This window comes from Agelaius phoeniceus, chromosome 30, assembly GCF_051311805.1.
Source record: "Agelaius phoeniceus isolate bAgePho1 chromosome 30, bAgePho1.hap1, whole genome shotgun sequence".
Taxonomy (NCBI): Eukaryota; Metazoa; Chordata; class Aves; order Passeriformes; family Icteridae; genus Agelaius; species Agelaius phoeniceus.
The window spans coordinates 5,884,910-5,905,243 of record NC_135294.1 but is presented as its reverse complement, the minus strand read 5'-3'; the positions used below and the strand labels follow the sequence as shown (position 1 = coordinate 5,905,243).

General features: G+C 52.2%; 1 protein-coding gene across 2 annotated transcripts in view; it reads left to right on the top strand.

The window, feature by feature from the left end:
- The window catches only part of SNRNP200 (small nuclear ribonucleoprotein U5 subunit 200), a 34,998-nt gene that overhangs the window by 9,058 nt on the left and 5,606 nt on the right, over window positions 1-20,334 (top strand). For both annotated transcript variants that reach the window (XM_077191796.1, XM_077191797.1), the window contains exons 10-37: window positions 641-724; window positions 1,233-1,406; window positions 1,833-1,970; window positions 2,564-2,719; window positions 3,402-3,572; window positions 4,379-4,572; window positions 5,319-5,442; window positions 6,171-6,320; window positions 6,828-6,938; window positions 7,335-7,466; window positions 7,945-8,133; window positions 8,746-8,943; window positions 9,402-9,554; window positions 9,964-10,044; window positions 10,353-10,436; window positions 11,099-11,205; window positions 11,285-11,403; window positions 12,212-12,366; window positions 13,010-13,199; window positions 14,011-14,184; window positions 14,913-15,073; window positions 15,829-16,056; window positions 16,877-17,068; window positions 17,479-17,657; window positions 18,089-18,240; window positions 18,665-18,773; window positions 19,347-19,455; window positions 19,763-19,952. In XM_077191796.1, coding sequence (XP_077047911.1) covers window positions 641-724; window positions 1,233-1,406; window positions 1,833-1,970; window positions 2,564-2,719; window positions 3,402-3,572; window positions 4,379-4,572; window positions 5,319-5,442; window positions 6,171-6,320; window positions 6,828-6,938; window positions 7,335-7,466; window positions 7,945-8,133; window positions 8,746-8,943; window positions 9,402-9,554; window positions 9,964-10,044; window positions 10,353-10,436; window positions 11,099-11,205; window positions 11,285-11,403; window positions 12,212-12,366; window positions 13,010-13,199; window positions 14,011-14,184; window positions 14,913-15,073; window positions 15,829-16,056; window positions 16,877-17,068; window positions 17,479-17,657; window positions 18,089-18,240; window positions 18,665-18,773; window positions 19,347-19,455; window positions 19,763-19,952 — 4,204 coding nt within the window. The remainder of the gene's footprint in view (window positions 1-640; window positions 725-1,232; window positions 1,407-1,832; window positions 1,971-2,563; window positions 2,720-3,401; window positions 3,573-4,378; window positions 4,573-5,318; window positions 5,443-6,170; window positions 6,321-6,827; window positions 6,939-7,334; window positions 7,467-7,944; window positions 8,134-8,745; window positions 8,944-9,401; window positions 9,555-9,963; window positions 10,045-10,352; window positions 10,437-11,098; window positions 11,206-11,284; window positions 11,404-12,211; window positions 12,367-13,009; window positions 13,200-14,010; window positions 14,185-14,912; window positions 15,074-15,828; window positions 16,057-16,876; window positions 17,069-17,478; window positions 17,658-18,088; window positions 18,241-18,664; window positions 18,774-19,346; window positions 19,456-19,762; window positions 19,953-20,334) is intronic.

The window sequence follows — 20,334 nt, the reverse complement described above, 5'->3', positions numbered from 1 at the left end:
TTTGTGGGATTTGGGGTTGGGGTTGGAAATGGGGCTGGAATTCCCCAAAAATCTCTGGGGAAGCGACGCTGCCGTGTCCGTTTCTGCTTTCTCAGGATCAGCTTTTCCATCAAAATCCCACAAAAAAATCACCCTGAAATGCCCCAAATCCCACAAAATGTCCCAAACGGTTATTCTTGGTTTATAAAAATGCTTATTCCTGGTTTGTGGATGAGTTTTCCAAAGAAATTGAGGGAACAGGAGCACTTTAAGAGGCTGAATCCAAATTTTTCCCCTCAGGTGTGGGAGCCATTTTTGTGAGGGGAAATTTGGTTTTCCCACCTAAAGTGATTATTCCCGGTTTATTAAAACGGTTATTCCTGATTTTTGGATGGCTTTTCCCAAAGAATTTGTGGGAATTGAGGGAATAGGAGCACCTTGGAGGAGGATGAACCTCAATCCCAATTTTTCCCCTCAGGAGGAACCCTCCTGGTGGGAGCCGTTTTTGTGAGGGGAAATTTGCTTTTCCTGCCAAAAATGATAATTCCTTGTTTATCAAAATGGTTATTCCTGGTTTATTCCTAAAAACTTGAGGGAGCAGGAGCACTTTGGAGGAGTCTGAACCTCTTACCTGAGGTCGAATCCTGATTTTTCCCCTCAGGAGGAACGCTCCCGGCGGGAACGCGTGCGCCAGTCCCGCATGGACACCGACCTGGAATCCATGGATCTGGACCAGGGAGGAGAGGTAAAATCCTGGGATTTCCTCCCACAACACCCCCAGCTATCCCAAAAAACTTTTGGTCCCACAGGGAAGATGGATTCCCACCTGGAATCTGCAGCTTTCCTTTCAAACACGAGGAGAAACAATTCCTATTTTTACTGTTTCCCCCCCATGGTTTCCCCCCCATGGTTTCCCCCCCATGGTTTCCCCCCCATGGTTTCCCCCCCATGGTTTCCCCCCCCATGGTTTCCCCCCCCATGGTTTCCCCCCCCATGGTTTCCCCCCCCATGGTTTCCCCCCCCATGGTTTCCCCCCCCATGGTTTCCCCCCCCATGGTTTCCCCCCCCATGGTTTCCCCCCCCATGGTTTCCCCCCCCATGGTTTCCCCCCCATGGTTTCCCCCCCATTTTCTCCCTATGGTTTCCCCCCCATTTTCCCCCCCATTTCTTTCCCACTTTCTCCCCATTTTTCCCCCTTTTTTTTTTACTTTTTTTCTCCCCCATTTCTCCCATTTTCCCCCATTCTTTTCCAGGCTCTGGCTCCCAGGCAGGTCCTGGATTTGGAGGATCTGGTGTTTGCCCAGGGCAGTCACTTCATGGCCAACAAGAGGTGCCAGCTCCCGGACGGATCCTTCCGGAGACAACGCAAGGGATACGAGGAAGTTCACGTCCCTGCCCTAAAACCCAAACCCTTTGGGGCTGATGAGGTTTGTTCCCCAAAAAACCACCGAAAATTTGATTTATTTTCATTTTTTCCCATGAAAACCCAAACCCTTCAGAGCTAACCAAGTTTGTCCCTCAAAAAAAATGGAAAAAATTGATTTATTTTTATTTTTTCCTATCAAAACTCAAACTCTTCGGGGCTAACGAGATTTGTTCCCCCCAAAAAAAGAAAAAAATGATTTTTTTAAAATTTTTTTAAATTTTTTGTGCCATTATTGGGATTAATCCCAAATGTTTTCCCTAATACCAGGATCAGTTTGGGATTTGAGGATTTGGCTTTTCCATGGAATCTGAGAGGATAAAAATTGAATTTTCCCTCATTCCCAGCCCTAAAAAAATCAGAATTTTTTCCTTTTTGACCTGGAAAAAAACCCTAAATTCCTTTTTTTTCACATTTTCCCTCTTCACAGCAATTGGTTTCTGTGGAAAAACTTCCCAAATATGCCCAGGCTGGCTTTGAGGGCTTCAAAACCCTCAACAGGATCCAGAGCAAACTGTTCCGGGCGGCGCTGGAGTCCGACGAGAACCTGCTGCTCTGTGCCCCCACGGTGAGATCTGGGGTTTGGGGAAGAATTCCAGGATGTTTTGGGGTGGAATGTCTCAGTTTCAGGGTGTGGAGGAGACCAACGTGGCACTAGGTGACCCTTTTTGGGGGTGGAGAAGCTCAGGGGGCTCCTCAAGGTGTTCCTCAAGGTGGTTCTGGGGTTTTGGGCTGGAGAACCTCAGGATTCCTCAAGGTGGATCTGGGGTTTGGTGTGGAGAACCTCAGGGTTCCTCAAGGTGGATCTGGGGTTTGGTGTGGAGAACCTTGGACCTGTCCAAGAGAATTCCAGGATGTTTTTTGGAATGGACACACTGGGAAAACCAGTGTGGAGTTGGGTGGCCCTTTTTGTGGAGAAGTCCCAGATCTTTTTGGGATGGAATTTCTCCATTTCGGGGCATGGGGAAGATGAACGTGGGTGACCCTTTTTGAGAGTGGAGAAGCTCAGGGGGTTCCTCAAGGTGCTCCTCGAGGTGGATCTGGGATTTGGGGTGGAGAAGCTCAGGGGCTTCCTCAAGGTGGATCTGGGGCTTGGACCTGTCCAGGATAATCCCAGGCTGTTTAGGGACTTTTTTTGGGGACGGAATGTCTGGGTCGCAGGGCGCGGGGAAGACCAACGTGGCGCTGATGTGCATGCTGAGGGAGATCGGCAAACACATCAACATGGACGGCACCATCAACGTGGACGACTTCAAGATCATCTACATCGCACCCATGAGGTCCCTGGTGCAGGAGATGGTCGGGAGCTTCAGCAAGGTGAGGGATCAGCGGGATCAGGTCCCAGGGGAGGTTTGGGATGAGGTCCAAGGGGAGGTTTGGGATGAGGTCCAAGGGGAGGTTTGGGGTTGGGGATGAGTTGGATCAGATCTAACAGGAGGTTTGGGATCATGGAGGGGCTGGGAATAGAGGTGGGGAAGGCGTGGAGAACAAGGAGAAGGCTCTGGGGAATTCCTGAGGGATCTGGGATGGGTTATGTGGTTGGAGAACATCCAGAGATGGAGAATTCCTGAGGGATCTGGGAAAGGAGCTCAGGTGGGAGAAGAGGAGGATCTGGGATGGGTTATGGGGTAGGAGAAAGTGCAGGGATGGAGAATTCCTGGGGGGATCTGGGATGGGTTATGGGGTAGGAGAAAGTGCAGGGATGGAGAATTCCTGGGGGGGATCTGGGATGGGTTATGGGGTTGGAGAACATCCAGAGATGGAGAATTTCTGAGGGATCTGTGAGAGGAGCTCAGCCTGGAGAAAGTGGGGTCAGAGGGGTTCTGCACAGCTCCCTGGCAGGAGAGGACATCCAGGTGGGATTTGGGATCTCATCCCAGGGAACACCAGGAGAAGAGGGAACACCCTCAAACTGCACCAGGAGAAGTTTGGGTGGGATTTTGGGATTGGGACCTCCACGGGAAGGTCTCTCCACGCTCATCCTGTGGGTCTTTGCCAGCGTTTGGCCACCTACGGGATCACGGTGGCCGAGCTGACCGGGGACCACCAGCTGTGCAAGGAGGAGATCAGCGCCACGCAGATCATCGTGTGCACGCCCGAGAAGTGGGACATCATCACCCGCAAGGGCGGCGAGCGCACCTACACCCAGCTGGTGCGGCTGGTCATCCTGGTGAGCACCTGCAGCGGGCAGGGAGGGGGCTCCCCAAGGTGCAGCTGGGCTTGGGGGTTCCTCAAGGTGTTCCTCAGGGTGGATCTTGGGTTTGGAGCTGGAGAAACTCAAAGGGTTCCTCAAGGTGGATCTGGGGTTTGGGGCTGGAGAACCTCAAAGGGTTCCTCAAGGTGGATCTGGGGTTTGGGGCCTAAGGGGTTCCTCAAGGTGGATCTTGGGTTTGGAGCTGGAGAAACTCAAAGGTTTCTTCAAGGTGGATCTGGGGTTTGGGGCTGGAGAACCTCAGAGTGGATCTGGGATTTGGGGTGGAGAACCTCAAGGTGGTTCCTCAAGGTGGATCTGGGGTTTGGGGCTAGAGAACCTCAGGGTTCCTCAAGGTGGATCTGGGCTTTGGGAGTGGAGAAGCTCAGGAAGTTCCTTGAGGTGTTCTTCAAGGTGGATCTGGGGTTTGGGGGTGGAGAACCTCAGGGTTCCTCATGGTGTTCCTCAAGGTGGATCTTGTGTTCGGGGGTGGAGAACCTCAGGTGGATCTGGGGTTTGGGGCTGGAGAACCTCAGGGTTCCTCAAGGTGGATCTGGGCTTTGGGAGTGGAGAAGCTCAGGAAGTTCCTTGAGGTGTTCTTCAAGGTGGATCTGGGGTTTGGGGGTGGAGAAGCTCAAGGTGTTCCTCAAGGTGGATCTGGGCTTTGGGGGTGAAGAACCTTGGACCTTCCCAACTGTGGCACCCACAGTGGAACCAGAGGAACTTTGTGATCCCACAAATCCAGATGAGGGAGGACAATTCCCTGAGCTCTCCCCTTCTCCCAGGATGAGATCCACCTCCTCCACGACGACCGCGGGCCTGTGCTGGAGTCGCTGGTGGCCAGGGCCATCCGCAACATCGAGATGACGCAGGAGGACGTGCGGCTGGTGGGGCTCAGCGCCACGCTGCCCAACTACGAGGACGTGGCCACCTTCCTGCGCGTGGACCCGGCCAAGGGCTTGTTCTACTTCGACAACAGGTACGGGAACATGGGGAAAATTCCCTTTTCCGTGGATTCTTGGTCACAGTTTCTCCATAAATTCCATTTTCCATGGATTCTTGGTCAGAGTTTCTCCATAAATTCCATTTTCCATGGATTCTTGGTCGCAGTTTCTCCATAAATTCCTTTTTTAATGGATTTTTGGTCACAGTTTCTCCCCAATTTCCATTTTCCGTGGATTTTTTTAGTCACAGTTTCTCCATAAATTCCACTTTCTGTGGATTTTTTTTTGGTGGTGGTTTCTCCAGAAATTCCCTTTTTCATGGTGCTCTTTCCATAAATTCCTTTTTTTCATGGAGTTATGTATGGCACTTCTTCCATTGATTCCCTTTGCCATGGATATTTTTGTCCAATTTTCTCCCTAAACTCCCTTTTCCATGGATTTTTTGGTGGTGGTTTCTCCATAAGTTCCTTTTTCCATGGATATTTTCCCACTAATTCCATGGATGTTTTTTTTCCATAAATCCCCCTTTTCCATGGATATTTTTCCATAAATTCCACAGATTTTTTTTCCCACAAATTCCCTTTTTCCACGGATTTTTTTTTTCCCATCAATCCCCCCATTCCCACAGATCTTTTCCCACAAATCCCACTGACATTTCCCCCCTTTTCCATGGATTTTTTTCCCCCCTTTTCCATGGATTTTTTCCCCCTTTTCCATGGATTTTTTTCACCCTTTTCCACTGATTTTTTCCCACAAATTCCATGGATTTTTTCCCTCCCAGCTTCCGGCCCGTGCCTCTGGAGCAGACCTACGTGGGCATCACGGAGAAGAAAGCCATCAAACGCTTCCAGATCATGAACGAGATCGTCTACGAGAAGATCATGGAGCACGCCGGCAAGAACCAGGTCCCACCCCTCAATCCCAAAAATCCCACCTTGATCCTATTGAAAAAAAATGGGATTTTTTTTTCCCCCCCTTTTTTACCCCGTTTTGAGGTGCTGATGTTGCAGAGGAGTTTGGTGGAGTGGAGCTTTTGGGTTTTCCCATTTTTGGGGTGATTCGTTTGGAATTTTCTTTTTGGGATGAGGGAATTTCCACCTGGATAAATCCCAGCTCTTTTCCCACCCTTATCCCAGGAATCCCAGGCTGATGCTGGATTTTCCCAGGCTGATCCCAATTTTTCCCAGGATCTGATCCCAGGCTGATCCTGGTTTTTTCATGGCTGATCCCAGCTCTTTTCCCAGGCTGATCCCAGGCTGATCCTGGTTTTTCCCAGGATCTGATCCCAGGCTGATCCTGGATTTTCCCAGGCTGATCCCAGCTTTTTTCCGAGGAATCCAAGGCTGATCCCAGGAGCTGATCCCATTTTTTCCTAGGCTGATCCTGGTTTTTTCATGGCTGATCCCAGCTCTTTTTCCAGGCTGATTCCAGGTTTTCCCAGGCCGATCCCTGGTTGATCCTGGTTTTTCCCAGGCTGATCCCAGACTGATCCCTGTTTTTCCCTGGCTGATCCCAGCTCTTTTCCCAGGCTGATCCCAGGTTTTCTCCAGCTGATCTTGGATTTTCCCAGGCTGATCCCAGGCTACTCCTGGTTTTCTCCAGCTGATCCCAGGCTGCTCCCGGGTTTTTGCAGGTGCTGGTGTTCGTGCACTCGCGGAAGGAGACCGGGAAGACGGCGCGGGCCATCCGGGACATGTGCCTGGAGAAGGACACGCTGGGGCTCTTCCTCAGGGAGGGCTCGGCCTCCACCGAGGTGCTGCGGACGGAGGCCGAGCAGTGCAAGGTGAGCCTGGGGAAAATGGGGAAAAATTGGGGAAAATACGGCAGGGGAAAAGTGGGAAAAGATTGGGGGAAATCAGGAAAATCCAGCAGGGAAATATGGGGAAAAGCAGGAAAATACAGCAGGGGAAAAACTGGGGAAATCTGGTAGGGAAAGTGTAGGAAAAATTGGGAAAAAGCGGGAAAATCCAGCAGGAAAAAATTGGGGAAATCTGGTAGGGAAAATGCAGGAAAATCCAGCAGGAAAAAAAAACTGGGAAAATTGGGAAAATCTGGTGGGGAAAAGGCAATTTCTGGCCCTTTTATCCGTGGAGGAAGTGGAGAAATTTGGGAAAATTCCCTCAAGGAAAAGTTGGTGGATCCCCCATTCCCAAGAGATTTTATGCCGGGCACGCTGCGACAACTTCTCCACCCTGTCCAACCCCACCCTGTGGTGATCCCAGACTTTTCCCTTGGAATCTTTTTCCCACTTTTTCCCTGAATTTTTTGGGGGGATTTGTTTTCCCCCCAGAACCTGGAGCTGAAGGATCTCCTCCCCTACGGCTTCGCCATCCACCACGCCGGGATGACGCGCGTCGACCGCACCTTGGTGGAGGATCTCTTCGCCGACAAACACATCCAGGTGGGGGGCCCCAATTCCAGAGGAAATTCTGGAATCAAATCCCAGAAAAGTTTCATTTGGGATCCTGCTCTGATGTGGAAAAAAAAGGGCTTTGCCTCAAGGATGAAATGAGAGATGAAAATGGAGTTTTTGGGTGGAAAAGGAGATTTTTGGATGGAGAGTTTGGGTGGATCTGGAGGTTCCTGGTTGGATCTGGAGGTTCCTGGTTGGATCTGGAGGTTCCTGGTTGGATCTGGAAGTTCCTGGGTGGATTTGAAGGTTCCTGCTGGATCTGATCCCTGGTTTTGGATGGATTTGGAGGTTCCTGGGTGGATTTGAAGGTTCCTGCTGGATCTGATCCCTGGTTTTTGATGGATTTGGAGCTTCCTCCTGGATCTGACCCCAGTTTTCCTGCAGGTCCTGGTGTCCACGGCCACGCTGGCCTGGGGCGTGAACCTGCCGGCGCACACGGTGATCATCAAAGGCACACAGGTGTACAGCCCAGAGAAGGGGCGCTGGACAGAGCTGGGGGCGCTGGACATCCTCCAGGTGGGACCTCCAGGAGGACCTTCCTGGCCTCAAATCCCATCCAACATTCTGGTTTTGGGGTTCTTCCTCGTTCTTCCCAGTGTTGTGGGGTTGGAGAGGAGGGGGAAAAGCTCCTCAAGAATTCCTGGCCCAAACCCACCTGAGATAATCCATCAAGAATTTCTTGCCCAAACCCACCTGAGATATTTCCTCAAGAGTTCCATTCCCAGATCCACCTGAGACAATTCCATGTCCAAACCCATCTGAGATAATTCCTCAAGAATTCCTTGCTCAGATATCTTGAGGACTCTCCTGAGATAATTCCTTGCCCAAGCCCTCCTGAGATAACTCCTCAAGAATTCCATGCCCAGATCCCGCTGAGATATTTCCTCAAGAATTCCATGCCCAGATCCACCTCAGATGACTCCTTGCCCAAACCCAGCTGAGATGATCCCTCAGAAATTCCAAGTTCCCTGAGCTGTTTTTTTCCTGGTTCCAGATGCTGGGCCGTGCTGGGAGGCCCCAGTACGACACGAAAGGTGAAGGAATTCTCATCACTTCCCACGGAGAGCTCCAGTATTACCTGTCCCTGCTCAACCAGCAGCTGCCCATCGAGAGCCAGATGGTGGCCAAGCTCCCGGACATGCTCAACGCCGAGGCCGTGCTCGGGAATGTCCAGAATGCCAAGGTTGGATGAAATTTCCTGATTTTCTGTAGGGATTTGTGGCTGTGATTCTGCTCCCTGAGATAATTCCTTGCCCAAACCCACCTGAGATAATTCCTCAAGAGTCCCATGCCCAATCCCGGGTGAGGATTTTTGGGATTGGGGTGTTTGGGGTGTTCTAGGAAGGGTTTTTGAGGTGGGAATGGAAAATCTGAGGGTGTTTTAGGGTTAATTCCAGAATATTTTCCAAGAGATGTGGGGAAAGGGAATTGGGCACCAAGAAAAGCAGATTTCCTTGGAAATTTATGGCAAGGAAAAGCAGCTTTCCAGGGAAATTGGACACCAGGAAAAGCAGATTTTCTGGGAAATTAAGGACCAGGAAAAGCAGATTTTCTTGGAAATTGGATTCCAGGGATTTTCCCTGGAAAATTCCCTTATTCCTGAAATTCCCAATTTCTGAGGAATCAGGGACAAGGAAAACCAACTTTCCAGGGAAATTTGAACACCAGGAAAAGCAGATTTCCCTGGATTTCCTGGCTCTGTTTTCTGGGATTTTCCTGGGATCAGTTCCACTCTGGAACTCCCCGGGTGTGCCAGGACATCCCAGGGATCACTCGGGATTTGGGAATTCCGCAGGATGCGGTGAACTGGCTGGGCTACACCTACCTGTACATCCGGATGCTGCGGTCGCCGACCCTTTACGGCATCTCCCACGACGACCTGAAGGCGGATCCGCTCCTGGAGCAGCGGCGCCTCGACCTCGTCCACACCGCGGCCCTGATGCTCGACAAGAACAACCTGGTCAAGTACGACAAGAAAACCGGGAATTTCCAGGTGGGATGGCAAAAAAAATGGGGATTTTTAGGTGGGAGGGGAAAAAAAATGGGGATTTTTAGGTGGGAGGGGAAAAAAAATGGGGATTTTTAGGTGGAGGTTGCCATGGGTTTATCCTTGTTATTCCCATTGTCTTCTCCTGGCCATTTTTCTTCCCACCATTCCTGTGGTTTCTCCCAGTTGTTCTGGCTGTTCTCCTGGCTGTTCCCGTGGTTTATCCCAGCCATTCCCATGGTTTATCCCATCTGTTCCTGTGGTTTATCCCACCCGTTCCCGTGGTTTATCCTGGCCATTCCCGCTGTTCTCCTGGCCATTTTTCTCCCCACCATTCCTGTAGTTTATCCCAGATGTTGCTGTGGTTTATCCCAACTGTTATCCTGACTGTTCCCGTGGTTTATCCTGACTGTTCCCGTGGTTTATCCTGACCGTTCCCGCCGTTTTCCCGGCTGTCCCGGCAGGTGACGGAGCTGGGCCGCATCGCCAGCCATTACTACATCACCAACGAGACGGTGCAGACGTACAACCAGCTGCTGAAACCCACCCTGAGCGAGATCGAGCTCTTCCGTGTCTTCTCCCTGTCCTCGGAGTTCCGCAACATCACCGTGCGCGAGGTACGGAAACGGGCAACGTCCAACACCCAACAGCCAACAACACCCAACAGCCAACAACACCCAACAGCCAACATCACCCAACAGCCATCACCTAACAACACCCAACAGCCATTGATTAACAGCCAACACCCAGCAGCCATCACTAGCATGTAACATCCATCAACACCCAACAACACCCAGCAGCCATCACTCAACAGGCAACAACACCCAATGATCATCACCCATTGCTCAACACCCAACATCAAACAGCCATCACCCAACAGCCATCAACCATCACTCAACAGCACCCAGCAACTATCACCCAACACCCAATGAACATCACCCAACAGCACCCAACAACACTCAACAGTGCCAGCAGCCATCACACACACAACACCCATCACCTATCACCCATCCCTGTTTTCCCCAGGAGGAGAAGCTGGAGCTGCAGAAGCTTCTGGAGCGAGTCCCGATCCCGGTGAAGGAGAGCATCGAGGAGCCCAGTGCCAAGGTGAGCCCTGGTGGGAATTCCTGGTGGGAATTCTGCTCCCTTCCCTCTCTGGGATGTCCTGGATGGGGCTGGGAAACCACGAGAGATCCAGGAGATCTGTGGGATTGAGGGAAGGATGGAAAGGAGGTGGGAGAAGGGAATTGGGTGCCAGGAAAAGCAGATTTCTTGGGATATTTGGGACCAGGAAAAGGAAATTTCCATGGAAATTTGGAACCAGGAAAAGCAGCTTTTTTGGGAAATTGGGGAACAGGAAAAGGAGGTTTCCCTGGGAATTAAGCTCCAGGCGGTTTTTCCATTGCCATTCCCAGATCAACGTCCTGCTCCAGGCCTTCATCTCGCAGCTGAAGCTGGAGGGGTTCGCCCTCATGGCCGACATGGTCTACGTCACCCAGGTGAGCCAGGAATTCCCTCAGAATTCCCAGTGGGATTGGTGAGGGGTTGGGATGGAATTCCCAGAGCAGCTGGGATCCCTGGAAGTGTCCAAGGCCAGGTTGGAGCCACCTGGGACAGTGGAAAATGTCCCAACGGACATCAAGTTCCATGGTGGAACTTGATGAGCTTTAAGGTTCCTTCCAACCCAAACCATTCCATGATTCCATGTGGAGATTTAGGTGGGATTTTGGGAAGAAATAGTGAATGAGGAGCTGGGATGGAATTCCCAGAAGAGCTGTGGCTGGCCCACCCCTGGAAATGGTCAAGGCCAGATTGGAGTCACCTGGATCCTATGGAAAGGTGTCCCTGCCCATGACAGGAGTGGGAATGGGATGGGGTTTAGGATCTCTCCCACCTCAAGCTATTCCATGGTTCCATGTGGAGATTTAAGTGGGATTTTGGGAAGGGATTTTCCCTGTGAGGGGCTGGGATGGAATTCTCAGAGCAGCTGGGACACCCGGAAGTGTCCAAGGCCAACACTGGGCAATGGCACCGGTTTGGGTGACACCAATTGGGATTTTGGGTCATTCCCACCCCAAACCCCTCCGAGCTGGCCCAGGGGGTGGGATGGGAATTTGGGAACGTCCAGGATGTGACCCCAAAACCCTTCCCTGCCCTGCAGTCGGCCGGGAGGCTGATGAGAGCCATCTTTGAGATCGTCCTGAACCGCGGCTGGGCCCAGCTCACCGACAAGACCCTCAACCTCTGCAAGATGATCGACAAGCGCATGTGAGCCCTGATCCTGCAGAATTCCCCCAAATTCCCCCAAATTCCTGCAGTTCCCTGAGCCCCCGGGTGGTCCCCACAGGTGGCAGTCCATGTGTCCCCTGCGCCAGTTCAAGAAGCTGCCCGAGGAGGTGGTGAAGAAGATCGAGAAGAAGAATTTCCCCTTCGAGCGCCTCTACGACCTCAACCACAACGAGATCGGTGCTGAAACGGGGGGGAAATCCCTGAAATTGGGGATGGGGAGGGGTTCGGGATCATGGCATGGGAGAATTTCCTGAATCCAGGTTAAAATCCCCTGAATCCAGGTTAAAATCTCCAAAATTCAGGTTAAAATCTACAAAATTCAGGCTAAAATCCCCCAAATCCGGGCTGGGCACGGGTTTGGGATTGTGGCATGGGAAAAACCCCCAAATCTGGGTTAAAATCCCCCAAATCCTGGATTAGATGGGATTTTGAGAAAAAACATCTTCATTTTGAGGGTGGGGAATTTCTCCAGGATTTTCCTTCCCAAATGGGGGAGTTTTCCTCAGAAATGGGGGTAATTTCTCCAGAATTTTCCCTTCAGAGATGGGCAATTTCTCTAGGATATCCCTTCAGAGATGGGCAATTTCTCTAGGATATCCCCTCAGAAGTGGGGAAATTACTCAATTTCCAGTTGGGGGTTTTCCCTCAGAAATGGGGGGGGTTTTCCCTCAGAAATGGGGGGGGTTTTCCCTCAGAAATGGGGGGGGGTTTCCCTCAGAAATGGGGGGGGTTTTCCCTCAGAAATGGGGGGGGTTTTCCCTCAGAAATGGGGGGGGTTTTCCCTCAGAAATGGGGGGGTTTTCCCTCAGAAATGGGGGGGTTTTCCCTCAGAAATGGGGGGGGTTTTCCCTCAGAAATTGGATTATTTCTCCAGGAATTTCCCTGATTGTCTGGACCAGCTGCAGAGGCCTCACCCTCCGAATCCCGTTTTTTTTTGGGATCCACCCTGACCCCATCCCTTATTTTTTTTTCCCCCCCCTCACAGGAGAGCTGATCCGGATGCCGAAAATGGGGAAAACCATCCATAAATACGTGCACCTGTTCCCGAAGCTGGAGCTGTCCGTGCACCTGCAGCCCATCACGCGCTCCACGCTCAAGGTGGAGCTCACCATCGCGCCCGACTTCCAGTGGGACGAGAAGGTGGGAAAGGGGGGGATTTGGGGTGGGAAAGGGGGTAATCATGAGGGGAAATGGGGGATTTTGGGGTGGGGGAGTGGGAATTGTGAGGGAAAATGTGAGGGAAAATGGGGAATTCTGGGGCTAGGATGTGGAAATCATGAGGGGAAAATGCCCTGATTAGGGGGAAAATGGCATTTATGGGGTTGGGGTGTGGAAATCCTAAGGGGAAAATGGGGAATTCTGGGGGTGGGGTTGAAAATTGTGAGGAAAAATGGGGGGTTTTGGGAATGGGGAGGTGGAAATTGTGAGGGAAAATGGGGGGTTTTGGGGTGGGGGGGTTGAAATTGTGAGGGAAAATGTGAGGGATAATGGGGCTATGATGTGGAAATCATGAGAGGAAATTGCCCTGATTGGAAGGAATAATGGGATTTATTGGGTTGGGCTGTGGAAATTGTGAGGGGAAATGAGGAATTGTGAGGTTGGGGTGTGGAAATCATCAGGGAAAATGCCCTGATCACGCAAAACCCAAAAATCTGGGGTCGGTTTTAAAAACCACAGGGCAAAACACAATCCTGGGGTGAAAAGGAGCCATTTTGAGGCCAGAGCACTTGGAATTGTGAGGGCTGGAACAAGGAATTGAGAATTTTCCCTTTTTTTTTCCCAGGTTCATGGCTCCTCCGAGGCCTTCTGGATCCTGGTGGAGGACGTGGACAGCGAGGTGATCCTGCACCACGAATATTTCCTGCTCAAGGCCAAATATGCCCAGGATGAGCACCTGGTGACATTTTTTGTGCCCGTCTTCGAGCCTCTGCCTCCCCAGTATTTCATCCGGGTGGTGTCCGACCGCTGGCTCTGTGAGTGCCCCTTTTCCTGGGTTTATTCATGCTTTTATTCCTGGTTTTTTTTCTGCTTTTATTCCTGGGTTTTTTCCTGCTTTTTTCCCCAGTTTTTTTCTGGGATTTATTCCTATTTTTCCCTGGGCTTTATTCCTCGTTTTTCCTTGTTTTATTCCAGGTTTTTTGGCTCTGTGAGTACCTCTTTATTGGGGTTTATTCTGAGTTTTTCCAGGGGTTTATTCCTGGTTTTTCCTGGGTTTTTTTTACCCCTTTTCCCCAGTTTTTTTCTGGGATTTATTCCTATTTTTCCCTGGGCTTTATTCCTCGTTTTTCCTTGTTTTATTCCAGGTTTTTTGGCTCTGTGAGTACCTCTTTATTGGGGTTTATTCTGAGTTTTTCCAGGGGTTTATTCCTGGTTTTTCCTGGGTTTTTTTTACCCCTTTTCCCAGAGCTTTGGGATCTGGTTTTTATTCCCTTCTTCCAGAACTTTGGAGTCTGTTTTTTATCCCTATTCCCAAACCTTTGGAATTCTGAATTTATCCCCTCTCGCAAACCTTTGGAATTTGTCTTTTTCCCTATTCCCAAACCTTTAGAATCTGTTTTTTTCCCCTATTCCCAAAACTTTGCAATCTATTTTTTATCCCTATTCCCAAACCATTGGAATCTGTTTTTTATCCCTATTCCCAAACCTTTGGAATTCTGGGTTTATCCCTTCTCCCAAACCCCCGCAATCCATTTCCCATCCTTCCAACCCCACCCCCGTGGCAGATCCAGACCCCCCTGGCTCCGCCCACCTCAAAAAAATTCAGGAATTCTTTCCATCCTCCAGCCTGTGAGACCCAGCTCCCCGTTTCTTTCCGGCACCTGATCCTTCCGGAAAAATACCCACCGCCCACGGAGCTGCTGGACCTGCAGCCGCTGCCGGTGTCGGCGCTGCGCAACAGCGCCTTCGAGAGCCTCTACCAGGACAAGTTCCCCTTCTTCAACCCCATCCAGACTCAAGGTGAGGCTTCCAGGTCCTCATCCCGCCGGGATTTCCCGGGATTTGGTGGTTTTGGCTGGAATTTTTTTTGGGGGGAGGGATGGGGAATCGCGGGGTGGTTTGTGGGTTTGGGGTTTTGGATGGGTTCAGCAGGTTCTGGAGGTTGTGGTTGGTCCTTCTGCTTGTTCCATGTGGATTTCATCTCTCCCAGAGTTTTGGGATTCACTATTCCTGGTTTTGGGATCTGTGGTTAATCCTGTATTCCCAGAGTTTTGGGATCCATGGTTTAACCTGTTCCCAAAGTTTTGGGATCTGTGGTTTATCACCTCTCCCAGAGTTTTGGGATCTGTGGTTTATCACCTCTCCCAGAGTTTTGGGATCCGTGGTTTATCTCCTCTCCCAAAATTTTGGGACCCATGCTTTATCTCCATTCCCAGACTTTTGGGATCCATGGATTATCCTCTCTCCAAGAGATTTGGGATCCGTGGTTTATCCCCTCTCCCAGACTTTTGGGACTGTGGTTTATCCCCTGTCCCAGAGTATTGGGGTCTGTGCTTCTGTGCTTTATCCCCTCTCCCAGAGTTTTTGGATCCATGGTTTATCCCCTCTCCCAGAATTTCGGGATCAGTGGTTTACCCCTGAAGACATTCCCCAGATCTCCTCTCCCTCCGGCCGGATCCTCACCCCATTCCCAAATTTTTTTTTTTGTTTTTGTTTTTCCCCCCTCCCAAACCCACGTGTTTGCCCAGTGTTCAACACGGTGTACAACAGCGACGACAACGTCTTCGTGGGCGCGCCCACGGGCAGCGGCAAAACCATCTGCGCCGAGTTCGCCATCCTGCGCATGCTCCTGCAGAACTCCGAGGGCCGCTGCGTCTACATCACCCCCATGGAGGCCCTGGCCGAGCAGGTGGGGCCCCGGGAATTCCCTGGGGCCCGGGAATTTGCCCCCACCTTCGCCCCTCCGATTCTTCGGGATCCGCTCGGGGTTTGGCCGTCCCTGCTGCTTCCGGGGGCACTTGGGAATCGCTTCAGTTCGGGGGGAGTTTGGAGGGAATTGTCCAGTTTTGAGGGGAGTTTGGTGGGAATTGCCCCAGTTTGGTGGGAATTGCCCCAGTTTGGTGGGAATTGCCTCATTTTGAGAGGAATTTGGAGGGAATTGCCTCATTTTGAGAGAAATTTGGTGGGAATTGCCCAATTTTAGGAGAATTTGGTGGGAATGACCCCAGTTGGAGAGGAGCTTGTTGGGAATTGCCCCAATGTAGTGGGAAGTGCCCCATTTTGAGAGGACTTTAGAGGGAATTGCACAATTTTGAGGAGAATTTGGTGGGAATGGCCCCAGTTTGAGAGGAGCTTGTTGGGAATTGCCCCAGTTTGGTGGGAAGTGCCCCATTTTGAGAGGAACTTGGAGGGAATTGCCCTAGTTTTGGGATAAGACTGGTCCAGTGGGAATTGCCCAGGAATTTGGCAGGAATTACCCCAGTTTGAGAGGAATTTGGAGGGAATTGCCCCATTTTGAGGGGAATTTGGTGGGAATTGCCCCAATTTGAGAGGAATTAGATGGGAATCACCCCCATTTTGAGGGGATTATACCACCTCTCCTGTATGAATCCTGGATAAATCTGTTGGGAACTCCAGATTCGAGGCTACTTCCCATTTCCCCAGGTTTTCATGGATTGGTACGAGAAATTCCAGGAGCGCCTCAACAAGAAGGTGGTGCTGCTCACGGGGGAGACCAGCACGGACCTGAAGCTGCTGGGCAAAGGGAACATCATCATCAGCACCCCAGAAAAGTGGGATATCCTCTCCCGCCGCTGGAAGCAGCGCAAGAACGTCCAGAACGTCAACCTGTTCATCGTGGATGAAGTGCACCTGATCGGGGGCGAGAACGGGGTGAGAGTCCTGGCAGTGGGGTGGGGACGGGTCCGGCCCGGAATGGGAGGTTCCCAGTGGGATTTTGAGTTGTTTTGGAGAAGGTTTTGCTGGTGGGAATTGATCCGATGGGAGGGTCAGAAGGGGTTTCCATTTCCATGGGGTGTCCTGGATGGATCTCAGCCAGGAGCAGTCCTGATCCTGCTCCTGATCCCATTCCTGCTCCTGATCCCATTCCTGATCCTGATCCCATTCTTGATCCTGCTCCTGATCCCATTCCTGATCTTGCTTCTGATCCCATTCTTGATCCTGCTTCTGATCCTGGTCCTGATCCCATTTCTGATCCTGATCCTGCTCCATCTCTATCTCCCAGGAAGCTCAGGAGGGATTTCCATGGATTCTCCTGACTGGATCCCATTCCCAATCCCATTCCTGATCCCATTTATCCCCCACAGCCCGTGCTGGAGGTGATCTGCTCATGGATCCCATTCCCAATCCCATTTTTCCCCACAGCCCGTGCTGGAGGTGATCTGCTCACGCATGTGCTACATCAGGAGGGGTTTCCATGGGTTCTCATGACCTGATCCCATTCTCAATCCCATTCCCAATCCTGTTTCCCCCCACAGCCCGTGCTGGAGGTGATCTGCTCGTGGATCCCATTCCCAATCCCATTCCTGATCCTGTTTATCCCCCCACAGCCCGTGCTGGAGGTGATCTGCTCATGGATCCCATTCCCAATCCCATTCCTGATCCTGTTTATCCCCCACAGCCCGTGCTGGAGGTGATCTGCTCATGGATCCCATTCCCAATCCCATTCCTGATCCCGTTTTTCCCCCCACAGCCCGTGCTGGAGGTGATCTGCTCGCGCATGCGCTACATCTCGTCGCAGATCGAGCGGCCGATCCGCATCGTGGCGCTGAGCTCGTCGCTGTCCAACGCCAAGGACGTGGCGCACTGGCTGGGCTGCAGCGCCACCGCCACCTTCAACTTCCACCCCAACGTGCGCCCCGTGCCCCTGGAGCTGCACATCCAGGTAGGGATGGGAATGGCTGGGATTCTTGAAAAAATCCCTTGGTAATCCTTGGCTGTGATCAGTTGGGATTGTTGGACATTCTTGGTCATGATCCCTTGGGATTGTTGGTAGTGCTTGGCCAGGATCCCTTGGGATTTTGGCCAGTTAATTCTTGGCCATGATTCTTGGCCTAATCATTGGTAATTCTTGGCCATGACCCCTTGGGATCATTGATAGTTCTTGGCCAGAATCCCTTGGGATCGTTGGTAATTCTTGGCCATGATCCATTGGGATTGAGATTGGCGTTGGCCATTGATCACCAATCCAGGGATCAATCATTTCCGTGCCAGAATTACGTGAGTTTTCCAAGATTTCCCACCAGTTTGGCAGGGAATCCTTTGGGATCCATCTGGATTTGGGGTTTTTGGCAGGGTTTCAACATCAGCCACACGCAGACGCGGCTGCTGTCCATGGCCAAGCCCGTGTACCACGCCGTGATGAAGCACTCGCCCAAAAAACCCGTCCTGGTCTTCGTCCCGTCCCGCAAACAGACCCGGCTCACGGCCATCAACATCCTGACCACCTGCGCCTCTGACGTCCAGCGCCACAGGTGGCACCTGGGGGACACCATGGGATGGGCTGTGGGGCTGGAGACTGCCCAGGGATAGGGAATTCCTAAGGGAGATGGGAAAGGGAACACCTCGGGGACACTACAGAGCTGCCCAGGGACACCTGGGGACACCATGGGATGGGTTCTGGGGTTGGAGAACATCCAGGGATGGGGAATTCCTGAGAGATCTGGGATGGGTTATGGAGTTGGAGAAGGTCCAGGGGTGGGATTTGGGGTCGAAGATGGAGATGGGGAATTCCTGAGGGAGCTGAGGAGACTTGGCCTGGAGAAGAAGGGGATCATGGGGTGGGGTTGGATGGAATGGGATTGGGATGGGATTTGGATTGGGATCAGTGGGATTAAGGGGATGGGATTGTGATTAGGATGGGATGGGAGATCCTGAAGTCTGACCAATTCCCGGGTACCCCCAGGTTCCTGCACTGTGCCGAGAAGGACCTGGTGCCGTACCTGGAGAAGCTGAGCGACCCCACGCTGAAGGAGACGCTGGTGAACGGGGTCGGGTACCTGCACGAGGGGCTCACGGCCATGGAGCGGCGCGTGGTGGAGCAGCTCTTCAGCTCCGGTCAGGGCACAGCGGGGTCGGCGTCAGGATCGGGTGGGATTGATCCTGGGGCTGGGATGGATGGGATGGAATAGAGATCGGGATTGGAATCAGGATTGGGATTGGGATTGGATGAGATTGATTTTAGGGTTGGGATTGATGGGATGGAATTGGGATGGAGAGGATAGGATGGGATGGGATAGAGGTTGGGATGAGATTGATCTTGGGGTTGGGATGGAATGGGATGGTTGAGAGTAGGATGGGAAGGGATAGAGACTGGGATCGGTATTGGGATCAGGGTGGGATGGATGGGACAGAGACTGGGATTGGATGAATCTCCACCTCTCACCCCCAGAAATTCTGGAATATTCCCCGCCCCCCTCTCCGAGTGCCCCGAGTCCCGGGGTCTCTGTCCCCCCTGACCCCGGTGCCCTCCCGCCCCCAGGAGCCGTGCAGGTGATGGTGGCCTCGCGCAGCCTCTGCTGGGGCATGAACATCTCAGCCCACCTGGTGATCATCATGGACACGCAGTACTACAACGGCAAGATCCACGCGTGAGCCCAGCCCCGATCCCTTGGGATGGGATTGGGATGGAATGGGATCCATGGGATGGGATGGCGTGAGAGTGATGGGATGGGATTGGGTTTGGGATGGATGGGATGGGATTGGATTGGGGATTGGGTTTGAGGTGGGGTGGGATTGGGTGTGGGATGGGGTAGGATGGGATTGGATTGGGGATTGGGGATGGGATTGGGATCCCAGGTGGAATGGATGGATGGATGGATGGATGGATGGATGGATGGATGGATGGATGGATGGATGGATGGATGGATGGATGGGATTGGGATCCCAGGTAGGATAGGATTGGGATCCCAGGTGGGATAGGATGGATGGGATTGGGATCCCAGGTAGGATAGGATTGGGATCCCAGGTGGGATAGGATGGATGGGATTGGGATCCCAGGTAGGATAGGATGGATGGATTAGGATTCCAGGTAGAATAGGATTGGGATCCCAGGTGGGATAGGCTGGATGGGATTGGGATCCCAGGTGGGATAGGGTGGATGGGATTGGGATTGGGATTGGGATGGGGATCCCTGGGGCGCTGCTGACGCCGTGGCCCTGCAGGTACGTGGATTACCCCATCTACGACGTGCTGCAGATGGTCGGCCACGCCAACCGCCCGCTGCAGGACGACGAGGGGCGCTGCGTCATCATGTGCCAGGGCTCCAAGAAGGTGGGACATGGATGGATCCGGGGCATTCCCGGGATTCCAGCTGGCCTCCAGATGGTGGATGAGCCTCACGAGGGTTGGGGTGGGATCAGTGGGATCAATAGGAATGGATAGGGTGGATGGGGTGGAAATGATGGGATGGGATCCATGGGACGAATGGAATGGAATGGGATGGGACAGGATCCAAGCCCTCACTCAGGGTTGGGATCACCACAGTGACAGCCCAAACCCGCGCCGCACTGGGTGTTCCCACACCATTTTTGGGATGAAATCTTGAATTCTTTCCCTTTTCCTGCCCCTCCTGCCGCAGGATTTCTTCAAGAAGTTCCTGTACGAGCCTCTGCCGGTGGAGTCTCACCTGGATCACTGCATGCACGACCACTTCAACGCCGAGATCGTCACCAAGACCATCGAGAACAAGCAGGACGCCGTGGACTACCTGACCTGGACCTTCCTGTACCGCAGGATGACCCAGAACCCCAACTACTACAACCTGCAAGGTGGGAATGGGGTCTGTGCGCCAGCAGGGAGCTCCTGCAGCTGGGAACGGCCCCTGGGAAGGTCCTGGGGTGGAAATGGTGCTGGCAATCCCATCTTGTCCCATCATTTCCCATCCCATCCCATGGATCCCATCCTATCCCATCCCTCCATTATCCCATCCCTCCATTATCCCATCCCTCCATTTTCCTATTACCCCATCCCATTTTCCCATTACCCCATTATCTCATTACCCCATTTTCCTATTACCCCATCCCATTATCTCATCCCATTATCCCATTACCCCATCCCATTTTCCCATTACCCCATTATCCTATTACTCCATTTTCCTATTACCCCATCCCATTACCCCATCCCATTATCTCATCCCATTTTCCCATTACC